The sequence below is a fragment of the Mus musculus genome, chromosome 14, assembly GCF_000001635.26.
Source record: "Mus musculus strain C57BL/6J chromosome 14, GRCm38.p6 C57BL/6J".
Taxonomy (NCBI): Eukaryota; Metazoa; Chordata; class Mammalia; order Rodentia; family Muridae; genus Mus; species Mus musculus.
In genome coordinates, this window is record NC_000080.6 from 17,951,217 (window position 1) to 17,963,916 (window position 12,700).

The 12,700-nt window shown below is 42.6% G+C and overlaps 1 protein-coding gene across 19 annotated transcripts in view; it reads left to right on the forward strand.

The window, feature by feature from the left end:
• The window catches only part of Thrb (thyroid hormone receptor beta), a 380,873-nt gene that overhangs the window by 291,992 nt on the left and 76,181 nt on the right, over positions 1-12,700 (forward strand). For all 19 annotated transcript variants that reach the window (XM_011244739.3, XM_006517970.4, XM_011244741.3 and 16 more), the window contains one exon: positions 11,845-12,105. In XM_011244739.3, the coding sequence (XP_011243041.1) occupies positions 11,845-12,105 (261 nt within the window). The remainder of the gene's footprint in view (positions 1-11,844; positions 12,106-12,700) is intronic.

The following is a 12,700-nucleotide window of genomic DNA, read 5'->3' on the forward strand; positions in this document are numbered from 1 at the left end:
AGATGAGAAGTTGGTATGCTCACCCAAGAGGCCTATTTTGCCTTTTATTTGAAAAATTCTAAGTCTGCAAGTTTTTTATTTATCCATGAATTATACCCTGGCACTGGTTTCCAAGGTTAAGATAGATACACGTTCATTTCTTACTTTTTTTTTTAATTAGGTATTTTCTTCATTTACATTTCCAGTGCTATCCCAAAAGTCCCCCATACCCTCCCCTCCCCCACTCCCCTACCCACCCACTCCCACTTCTTGGCCCTGGCGTTCCCCTGTACTGAGGCATATAAAGTTTGCACTACCAATGGGCCTCTCTTTCCACTGATGGCCGAATAGGCCATCTTCTGATACATATGCAGCTAGAGTCACGAGCTCTGGGGGTACTGGTTACTTCATATTGTTGTTCCACCTATAGGGTTGCAGATCCCTTTAGCTCCTTGGGTATTTTCTCTAGCTCCTCCATTGGGGGCCCTGTGATCCATCCAATAGCTAACTGTGAGCATCCACTTCTGTGTTTGCTAGGTCCCAGCATAGTCTCACAAGAGACAGCTATATCAGGGTCCTTTCAGCAAACTCTTGCTAGTGTATGCAATGATGTCAGCCTTTGGAGGCTGATTATGGGATGGATCCCCTGATAAAAGATAGTTCACATTTGGGACCATAAAACAAGGCCAGTCTGTTTTTTTGTTTTTTTTTTTTTTCAAAAAATGAGAGTTCACTGTCAGTAAGAATAAACATTATTCCTTAAACAATAGCACTAGAGAAGTCTAGCCCTGCAGTAAGCAAGCGACTGTCTCTTGTGGGGCCCTGTGAAGCTCTTCAATAGGGAGGTTCCTGCAGCTGCTGGAGCCTTCCTAATATGCTAAATAGAAGCTCTGTGATCTTTAGTGTGATTACCTCAAACTTGAGATATCTAACCTGAGAATTCAATGATCAGATGCAGTGTGAATTATAAAAGGAAGCATATATTCCTAAGGATCAGGCCAGTTTGTGCTCCACGATGTGATTTCTCTTCTTTCTGACCCTCTGACCAGCGCTCAGCACCAAGCCAGGATTCATGTTGTTTCTCCAATGAAAGGAATTCTGCTGTCTCTAAACACACCTTGTATTGATTTGCTTCTTAACTTTATTTCAGGCTGTATGTTAAAATAGATGAAGACACTCATTTAACTGTTCTAAGCACATGTGTCTGTTTTGTTTGGTTTGTCTCAATGTTGATTCTTTTCACTTTCTGGAAGAGTATCCTTGCAGTTTCTGGCTTCAGCATAATATTTGAAGTTTCAATGCCCACAGTGATTTTTTTTTTGAGGCTGTCAATCAACCCGTTCACAGAAACTGCCACAGAAACAGAGTGGGAACCGCCAGACCTGGGAAAGATCTGTCTGTCTCTTAGGGCCTCCCAAGTCTCACCCACAATGCACTGGAAGTCCCTGCTGGTGAAACAAGTTCATCTTGCTGTGACAGGAAACCTAACTCTACATGCCCACATAGAGAACCCCAGGTTCAACTGGAGGCAAACTACTAGGCAGGTGCTGGCAAAAGGAAGACAACAACACGTGGCAAGGGGCTGCCAGCCTGCACAGACCGGTTTCCCGACTTGCTGACCAAGGGCCCCAAATTCTCAGGGCTAAGGCAGTAGATCTGTTCTTGAGATGGGCACACCACAGTCAGAGCATTTTAGCACATACATCACTATCGCCCACCCTTCTGTCAGTTCATCTGCTTGTTCTACATGTGAACAAATGTGGTCTCGATGTGCTTGCTTCCTCTTAAGATTCCAATAGAAATGCAAGAACTCCATTTTCTTCCTGGTTCCTTTTTATCTTCTGCTCTAGATATTAAGATGGCTGCCACCACTTAGCTCCTTGAGGGGGAGGACATGAGGGAAGCTAGGTTTGGTGGAAGGAGTGTAGGGCTAGGGGAAGGTAGTCAGCACCAGCAGGCACATCAACTGCCGGCATCTTTCAGGTCTCCTGTTTCCCTCCAAGTTACAGAAGAGAGGGGAGGGCATGGGAAGCTATGGAGCTTGATTTGATTCTGCTCAGATGATGGGCATTCATTCATGTACACAGCTACAGGCTAGACAGGCAAGCCAAAGGCCCAGGAGCTCAGGAAGGCAAGAAAAAGAATTCCCAATTATAATATATTGTAACACAGTCTAAGGAGGAACACAGGAAGCAGTGAGTTTCCTACCTGCTCTGCTCCTGTTTATTGATTGAAAGGTAATCTAGTATTATTTGAGCTTCTTGGTACAGATGTTTATTTATATTAGGTGAGGTGATATATGCATGATGGATTATACAGAAGGCACTCATGTAACAATTCTTTTAATGCTTTATTAATTTGTCAAATAGTAAATTCTTAGTGATATTTTTAAGTTTTTTATTTTATGTGCATTGGTATTTTGCCTATGTGAAAGTACTACATTCCCCTGGAGCTGTAATTACAGACAGTGATGAGCTGCCCTGTAGGTGCTGGCAATTGAACCTGAGCCCTCTGGATAAGCAGCCAGTGTTCTTAACTGCTGAGCCACCTCTCCAGCCCAAACTAATTCTTGGTGGTTTTTAACTGTTGTTAATTTTAGGATGCCATCAATGTCCCTCACACATTATAAACACTTGTCTTCCTTTATCATCTTTCCTATTACCAATTCCTTTAGAGGCCAGTGACCTATAAGACCTATGCCCAGCTGTCATTCAAGGCCCCCTCCCTTACGATGGCCAGAACTTTTCACTTTCTCTGTAGATATAAATTATGCAAAGGACAAAAAAAATATGTGGGCCCAGTCTCTAGGCCTACCTGAGATTTTCACTGGGAAAACTGACATTCACCAATAAGATATTTTAAAATGGAACAGGATTACACACTGTTAGAGCACATTGTATCTTCCAAAGGATGAGAACTCACCCCAATTTGAAGTAGTGAGGGAAAGCTGAGCTCAGGAAGCCCTAGACTATTTCTGTCTGCTGAAGGAGAAAGGGAACTTGGGAGGGGCACGTACAGTTTCCTCCCTAGGAGCTGAACTCAGCAGAGTAGCACTGTCCTCTGTCATTGTTAGTGGTGAAGGAGGAAGAAGGCCCAGTAAGCACTCATAGTCTTTGCCATGCTACCCCGTGCATACATGTTGGCCTCTGTCATCAACACTTGAACATGCCACAACATGTATACATGTTGGCCTCTGTCATCTACACATGAACCCTCTCAAATAGTTCTACCCTAACCTTGTTAATGAAACTGTTTAATGTCATGTAGCCTTCCATTGCAATCACTTTAAAAACAGTCAACTGTTTGGCTTCTTCTCAGAATCACCCCTTCTCCTATTTTTTGACATCACATAGGGTAGTTCTCCACACTAAGACTCGTGAATAGAAGAAGTGTCACCCCAGGCATGCTCTTGAAGATGCCCAGGCCAGGCAGAGCCACCTCACATGGATCCAAAGACACCAAGAAACACCAGAACCTGCCAGTGGCTCACCCACTTAACCCAGATGGAGCCACCTAACAGAATCTCTTCAAGCAACCTTGTCTCAGTGTCCTCTGTGGACATCTTCCCCTGGGTGGTAGGCAATGAGCTAAGTCTGCACTTTGGACGGTGTTCATGAAAGACAGATGCCAGGATCAGAGCCCATTTAGGTGATATAGATGTCTTCATGTCTACAGGTTTCACAGAGCTGTTTGAAGCTTTATAGCTACATCATCGTCCAGCTGCCTTTTGTTCCAGAACTTTGACGCTAACTAAAGTGGCTGACTGCCCTATATTAAGCAGATTATAGTTTAATGAGTATGAACTCCTATATTAGAAGATCACATGGACTTTGTTCAACCTCAAGGGTATTTAGAGCTCTCTTGACTATGTTAAGTTAGTTCAAGTATTTATGTGGTGATGTCATTTTAAGGCTGAGAGATGGAAATGCAAACTAGAATCTAATCAGGCAAGACAAGCATGTGACATTGGTATAATCACAGAGGATGCAGCATGGTGTTGCCTTGCATAGAGGAGTTGTAAATAAGTACTCAGGAAAGATATCAAAAAATGTGGACCGTCTGCCCCAGATCACAGCCCATAGAAGGTGAAGCCAGAGTGGACCTCTGAGCAGTAGAGGCCCACAATCCAATACTGCCAAACAGCTTTCCTTTCCCTAGCAGTCCTGGGCAGAGGAAGAGCAGAAGCCGCTCTGAGGGATCTGCAGTGATGACACACACCTATGGCTTTTAGATAAGAAAGCTGGAGTCTGCTGAGGAAATACTTTCCTCTTTGCAGAGTGTTGTGGTTTGACGTGAGGTGTCCCTCTCCAGGCTCAGGAATTTGAATGCTCAATCCCCAGTGGGTGTTCTGTTTTGGAAGATTGTAGAAACTTTAGGAGGTGGACCCTCACTGGAGGAAGTGGGTCACAGGGGAGAGGCCTTGAGATTATAGCCTGGCTCTACTTCCCATCCACCTTTTGCTTCCTTCTGTGTATCTTCCTATACTCTTGCTACATGCTTCCTGCACCATGGTGGACTATGTCTTAGAGTGTTCAACAGCTTTCACTCCCCTCATTGTTTTCATCAGGAATTTTGTCACATAGGCTAAATAAACAACCAATACACAACTAATGCATATTGTATCAACATTGACAGACAAGGACACTACATGCATTATGTAAATGGGATCACAGATAGAAGGCTGCACATGGCAGGATGGAGTAAGTAAAAAGTGTCAGGAAAAATGGGAGGGTGGGAGATTATGTCATATAATCTTAAAAAGAGATATACCTTAGGGCTCCATAAGAGTCAAGATGTGTCTTCACCACTGTTATCTGAGACACAAGACAATAAGAGACCCTTCATTATAGCATCCCTCATAATGTCTCTCATGGTAGATAGGAATCTGGTCTTCAAGCCAATCCTTAGGCCCAACACTCTCCAGGCATTGTCCTTAAACCATCACTTCTGCTGGGAGGTGATTGGTCAAAAAGTCTCAGTCACTGACATAGTGGCATGAAGTCATTGACCCAACTCCTTTCATTCATGGATGATCTTTGAAAATCAAGCTTAGAGGAGATGGAGTTGGGAGGATGAAGGAAGAGAAAGAAAGGTGATTGGGTGCGTAAAGGAAGTGCTTTTAACATTGCCAGGCACTGTCTCAAGGACACTGACATGTTGAGTGTGTTTATCCCTTGATGGAGTCATAAGTAGTGAAAGGTAAGAAGTGGGGGTAATTGGAAGATGTTAGTCACCAGGGGTGGCTTTGGGGACCCTAACCTCTGTGTACCTATTTTTCTGTCCTTTGATCTCTCTGAAGCTCCTGTACTATAAACTCCTGCTGCTATGATATTCTTCCTTTAAAAACAAGCACAGATACATGGAACCCAGGAATCATGGGCAAAACTTTATTTACTCATTACTGACTACTTATAGTAGGGTTCAGCCACATCTCTGAATTTACAAAAGTAAACTTTTTCTTCCTTTCTTCATTCCTTCCTTTCCTTCTTTTTTTTTCCTGTTTTTTGTTTTTGTTTTTTATCTCTAATAAACTTCTCTTTCGGAGATACCAGAAATATGAGGGAAGAATCATTTCTCTGAAGGACTTGCAGACCAAACAGGTTTATGGCCTCTCACAACTGGAAGCAGCTTTAACAGAACAACAGGAAGTCAAGATTTAGACTCTGGAGACACGGCTATGAAGCCTAGATAGATAGATAGATAGATAGATAGATAGATAGATAGATAGATAAATAGATAGATAGATAGATAGATAGATAGATAGATAGATAGATCCATCGCACTTTTTACTCTTGGTGCCTGCTTATGTCCCATGAGCTCACATCCTTACCATGTGGAAGGGTCTCTCTCAGAAGCTCAGCACACAGTAGCGACCCTGGCAATGCTAGCCCTCCCTCAGGAATGCTGATATATTGAGGCAGTCAAGGAAGTTCTGGAGAATGAAGTAAGATCTATAGAAGATGGTTGGGGAATTGGGACCATTCTTGTAGGAGGAGCATGAAGACCTAGTGAAGAACTTCTACAAAGACTCTGGGGAGTGGGATCCCTACGTTAGCTTCTTATGGCTGCAGTTTATACACCAAGAGACAAAGCTGTGGACGAATAAATCAGCATGAGGCATCTTAGCAGAAAAGGCAGGAAGCAGTTCTGACCGCTTGAGACCCACAGACAAGTAGTTAAGAGCACTGGCTGCTCTGCCAGAGACCCTAGTTGGGTTTACCTCTCCTCCCATCTCCGCCAGTGTCAGGCAGCTCATAACTGCCAGTAACTCCCCCTCCAGGTGATCTGATGCCCCCTTCTGGTCTCTGCAGGTGCTATCACACATGTGGCATACTGTAATATCACTCAAATAACACTCATGCACATCAGAGTAAAAATAAATCTTTGAAAGGCAAATTAATGACCTGATGCTCACAATACAATTCCACACACCCGGGGGTTTCAGATAATGTTATGTACATCACCTGTCTCAATAACTTACATCAATGGCTTTTTAATACAAGCCACACACTTTCAGACTGTATAATCCCTGCCTACTCAGATGACCCTTCTGACCTCTTGGCCGGAACCCTGTTTCTTTATTTCTTTTAGTTCTTTTCTAAGATATCAGCTGGATTTTATATCCTTAAATACTTGAATATTTTAGTACAATTTTCCTTCTTTGACAGACAGGTTTATTTTCTATCACCTTTAGCAAAAATAGGATGTAGGTGGTTGTTATTAAATTTTGTGTTCATTTCTTGTTTGCTAAAGACTGCTTAGGTCAGTCAGTATTGTAGCATCCAAAGCCATTAGAATGACAGTCATGAAATAAAGATTCAATCATTTGTCTCTAAACTCTCTGAGACAACCACGTACATGTTGCTCTAGTGTTAGTCCATGTCCCACCAAGTTGTTGACTTTTCTTCTATCTATTAACTTTATTATAACTGACAAATTATATTAACTCTTTCACGAAGAACATCATGCTAAAAAGTCAGATGATTTAGATCTAAGAGCAACTGATTTAGATCATGTGAATTATAAGATATGATTATCTCTGGGATCCTCCCATTTTATAGTCCTGATGAACACACAGCAAAGTACTGGCTCCATCCTGTTTTTGAAAAAGAGTCTCATGTACGCCAGACTGACCTCAAACTCTCTATGTAGCCAAGGATAACATTGATCCTTGGAATCCTGATCCTCCTGCCTCCATCTCTTGATGAGATATGTGCTACCATGTCTAGTACTATGTGTGCTATTGTGGTTCTGGGGATTGAGCCCAGGGCCTCATGTGTGCTAGGCATGCCCTCTACCAATGAGCTACATCCCTAGACCTTTAAAAGCTTTGTTTCTAACACTATGTGCAGTGTGTTCCAGAGAATACCTAAAGCATCTCTTTGAAAAAGAATTTACTTAAATCCATGCTTGAAATTTTCAATATCCAATCAGCACCTAATAGCTTTGCTCAGTAGATCCAACAACAGTTCAGGGATTTGTAAATGTTAGCTCAGTTTTGTTTTCCTCTACCTAGGTTTCTGTCTGTTGCTCTAATAAACAAGACCAAAAGCAATTCAAGGGAGGAAAGGGTTTATTATACCTCACACTGCCAGGTCACAGTCCATTATTGAGGAAAGTCAGGACAGAAACTCAAGCAGAAGCAGGGGAGAAACACTGCCTTACTGGCTCATTCTCAGCCAGTTTCTTACAACAGGTACCTCGAGATAGTGATGCCCACAGTGGACTGGGTCCTCCCACATCAATCATCAATCAAGACAGTATCTCACAGACATGGCTACAAGCCAATTTGAATATAGGCAGTTCTTCAATTGAGATTCCTTCTTCCCAAGTGATTCTAGGTTGTATCAACTTGACAATAAAACTGAACTAGAAGGCTCTGTAAAAGATGTTAGAAACTTAGAGAATATATAACTTATTCCAAATGCCAAAGCCTGTTTTATTACTTAAGTTTATCTTTGTATCTCAAACTCTGAGGTGTCTCATTCATCTGGAGAACTCAGCTGAATCATATTCTCTTTAGAGAAATCCCTAGTCCATTTTCCCATGACCCAGCCAGGGCTTCTCAAACTCCAGTTTTCCCAGCAGTGTGTGTCCCATAAACCTGCCAATTAAGCAACTGAATATCATTATTGTGAATGTAATTACAGAGAGTAATTATGAACTTCTAAATGCCTCCTGTTGATGGAGTCCTTTACCCAAACCATCTCGAGTGGTTTTCTTAGGAAAGTGGAAGGCAATCGTCCTGCTCACCTTAGCCCACAAATAGTCTCCCTTGCTAGAAGAAACCCACACTTGCTGGCCCAAAGGACATGCAAAACAAGCTTTAATGAGCTCTGTTTTGAGTGAGAATGTCTCGATTGGGTGGACACTCCTTAGATGTGCTTCATCTGAGACCCAGATTCAATAAGGATTGCCTGATTTCTTAATTTATTGTTAGGGCTGGGGAATTACTACCATAATTAGAAATTAATGCAAAAAAGATTATATGTTAGAAGCTTTACAAAATGCTCTGAGAACTTTAATATTCTTTAAATTGAACTTTACAGAGTAGAATTTGGTGGTGAATTAATCTCTGAAAATAAGGCAGAGAGAGCAGAAACACACATGGGTGAGCTTTCTTGTGTCCATGGGAGTAAAGTGAGTCTGGCCAGACCCACGATTAACCTTTGCATTCAGCCACTTAGTAATTCATTCACAAGAAGCTTAAACCCTCGTGGGTAATAGGTGCCTGAATGAATTATACACAGATATGTTAAGTTAGAAATGCAATACCGTCTCAAAGATGTTTGTTTCCTTTCAAGGAACAGTGAGAATAAATGCCTGTAATTGCACTGGTGGTGGGCACAGTTGGAAAGGGGAATAGTTGATTCATCATGCAATGAATAATACCTCATAAACCCTGAGAAAAAAGCATCCATGCTTGCCTAACCTGCCTAATACAATGGCTCACACAATCCTAAGCATGGACAATTTCCAGCCCTTTCCATGAATCAGAGCAACTGGTACAATCCAAAGCCTAAAGCACAATAGGATTCTCCTACAGGAGATATGAGCTACTTCAAGCCCTGGGTTTTCCATTTACTAGGCAAAGAAATCCTGCACTGGGGGCTAGAGAGACAGCTCAGCAATTCAGTGTGCTTGCCACTGCTCTTACCAAAGGTACAAGGTTTTTTTTTTTGTTGTTGTTTGTTTGTTTCTAAGGGGGATCTCTTTTTTAAAAAACATTTTTATGAGATATTTTCTTTATTTACATTTCAAATGTTATCCCGAAAATCCCCTATATCCCCCCCCCGCCCTGCTCCCCAACCCACCCATTCCCACTTAATGGCCCTGGTATCCCCCTGTACTGGGGCATATAATCTTGGCAAGACCAAGGGCCTCTCCTCCCAGTGATGGCTGATTAGGCCATCTTATGCTACATATGCAGCTAGAGATACAAGCTCTGGGGGGTACTGGTTAGTTCATATTGTTGTTCCTCCTATAGGGCTATAGACCCCTTCAGCTCCCAAAGGTACAAGTTTGATTCTAGTACCCACATCAGGCAGCTCAAAACTCCAACTGTAGACACTTAAACCCTCAGGTGGGAGGAAGAGGGACTCATGCACACATAAATAAAACTAAATTAAATCTTTTTTTCAAAAGAGAAAGAAATCCTTTACCTATTCCTTTGTGGTCCGTCACATTCTCCTGGATCAGAAGTTTGAATGCTCATGGGTATGGGAACATGAGACTCAAGAGAGGGCCATAACTTTCAAAAGTGATTTCTGACAGCTGACACTTCCAGATAAACCATCCACACAACCTCAGTTGAAGATATGGTAGCTGAGAGGGTACTATGGAAACCCAAAGTGTGCCTAACTCTGAAAAGTCACTTAAAATTCCCTGTGCACAAGTCAGGATGGATTGGTCTCTGTAAGCATCAGGAATTTTGCTGTGGTCTTTTGGTAATTTCAGCCTTAAAGAAAACTCACCCAGCAAGGACATGTTCAATGATGCTACACCAGCCTGGCATGTAGAAGGCCCTGGATTCATTCACCCAGAACTACCAAAAACCTCACTTTCAAATCGGTCTTCCAGTCAGTGTATATGGCTACTCCTTTCCTAATTGGGAAACATAGTTGCTAAGAATTTCTGGACCAGATAAATTGTACTGTGTGTGTGTGTGTGCGTGTGTGTGTGTGTGTGTACATGTATATGCATGTTTGTGTGTGGTGTATAGACACTGTCTTAGTCAGGGTTTCTATTCCTGCACAAACATCATGACCAAGAAACAAGTTGGGGAGGAAAGGGTTTATTCGGCTTACACTTCCATACTGCTGCTCATCACCAAAGGAAGTCAGGACTAGAACTCAAGCAGGTCAGGAAGCAGGAGCTGATGCAGAGGCCATGGAGGGATGTTCTTTACTGGCTTGCTTCCCCTGGCTTGCTCAGCCTGCTCTCTTATAGAACCCAAGACTACCAGCCCAGAGATGGTCCCACCCACAAGGGGCCTTTCCCCCTTGATCACTAATTGAGAAAATGCCTTACAGTTGGATCTCATGGAGGTATTTCCTCAACTGAAGCTCCTTTCCCTGTGATAACTCCAGCTGTGTCAAGTTGACAGGAAACTAGCCAATATAGACACCAACTGTAGACACTTAGATGAGTGTGTTTGTGCACGTGTATATACATATATGTATATGAGTGCAAGTATATAAATATATGTATGTGTATGAAATGTGTGTGCATGTATATGTATGTGTGTGTGATGTGTATGTATGTGTGTATGTGTGTGTGTGTGTGTGTGTGTGCATGTTTGTGTATGCATGTGTATGCATTTTGTGTGTGGTGTATATGTGAGTGTGTGTGTGCATGTTTGTGTGTGCATGTGTATATATGTGCATCTATGTATATGTATGTGTATATGTGTGTGCATGTTTGTATTGCATGTGTATGTGTGTGTGCATGTGTGTGTGTGTGATGTGTGTTTGTGTACCATTTCTGTCCTCTGCTATATCTTCCTATATAGTAAGGGCATTCTAAGGTGAAAATTGCTAGTAGAGGAGATTCTCCCAGTAAGAAATTCATTATATTATTCTATTTTTGCCCATTCTAGAGAACAGACCTATACACCACATAAACTGAACTCAAAAACATAATATTAGCCATCTGGTACCCAGCCTAAGAGACCCAGGCTCATCCTTCTATCTTTGGTGCTCTTAATTTGCCACAAAGAGAAAACATGACCTGCTTCCTTTTATGTGAATTTATGGCATGGTTGGGACTACCTTGAAGACACAAAACTTCCATCAATGTGTTTAGACTTGGGAGCTATGTTGCTTTGTGTTGTCTTTTATTATCAGTGCTCCTTCCTGTTTCTTTTGTTTTGCCATCAGAGTAAAAGACAGAACAGATTGTCAGGCTCAGCGTATGGCCACTTGAGTTTGGCCAACTTAAGTGACACAGTGTCTCTCAGGTCAGCCTGTGCTATAACCGAAGTCAAACCAGGCTGCACCTGGAAGTATGTATCCTAAGAATCTGACCTAAGGTCATGGCCAGGTCTGACTTTCAAGACCTCAAATGGTCATCTAAGCAGTGATATAAATGGGTATCAGCTTGCTCATGGGCCACTGTTGTAGTAGCAAGACCAGCAGAGACTTGCTGTAGAGAAGTTCGAAAAATAGAGGGGGAAATATGTTAGTTTCTCCAGCAGGCAATCAGCTTAGGTGGGTGGCTCTTTGCCCTGACATTATAGAAGTCAGTCAAGCAGTGGCAGACGAAAAGAAATGAGCAGCAACGAGACTTCTAAAATGCAAAGTCTCAGAAAACCCTTGGCAATACCTACAATCTGTTATCTTGTGTTTTCTGCTCCCCTCCCACCAGAAAATGGCCTTCCAGCCTGGGACAAACAGAAGCCCCGTCCAGACCGAGGCCAGGACTGGAAGCTGGTAGGAATGTCTGAAGCCTGCCTGCACAGGAAGAGCCACGTGGAGAGGCGTGGTGCACTGAAGAATGAGCAGACTTCCCCACACCTTATCCAGGCCACTTGGACAAGCTCTATATTCCACCTGGATCCTGACGATGTGAACGATCAGAGCATCTCAAGTGCCCAGACTTTCCAGACTGAAGAGAAGAAATGTAAAGGTAACCATGACCTTTAACAAGACTGTTAACACGCATGTGTCTCTCCCATGACTGCTCTGTCTCCATTTCTTCACCTGCCTAGTGTCTGTGCTGCTTTTCCCTGGCTGATCCTCCTGGGGGTGGGGGGAGTCCTTTAATTTTCTCTTAAACATAAATAAACAAGTGGGGTCCAAAGGCAAGCGCTTTACACCATAAACCAACATTCAGGAAGAGATCCTTTTTAATTTTTTTATGAGCAAATGTTGTTATTTTGGTTTTTAATTCTGCTTGTGGAAGTGGAAGCAGACATTGCTGCACTCATATCTACTTGCTTCAAGCTGAGTTTGTGAGCATGCGCTTATGAATGTATTTCCTATCCTAATTATACCAGCAGCTAGAGAGATTGCAATGCTGTCCTTTAACAGACACAGACAATTCATACTTGACAAGGAGATTTTAATGTCTGTGGTCCATAAATCCTCTGTTACCATCACCAAGAGAAGATTAGGGTGTTAGGAGGTTGTCACCTCATGAGGGGTGACAAAGTGTCCCTGGTTCCTGATCACATAAGACTTAGCCCTGTCTCACCTCAGGCCACCTCACCTGACAGATGTCT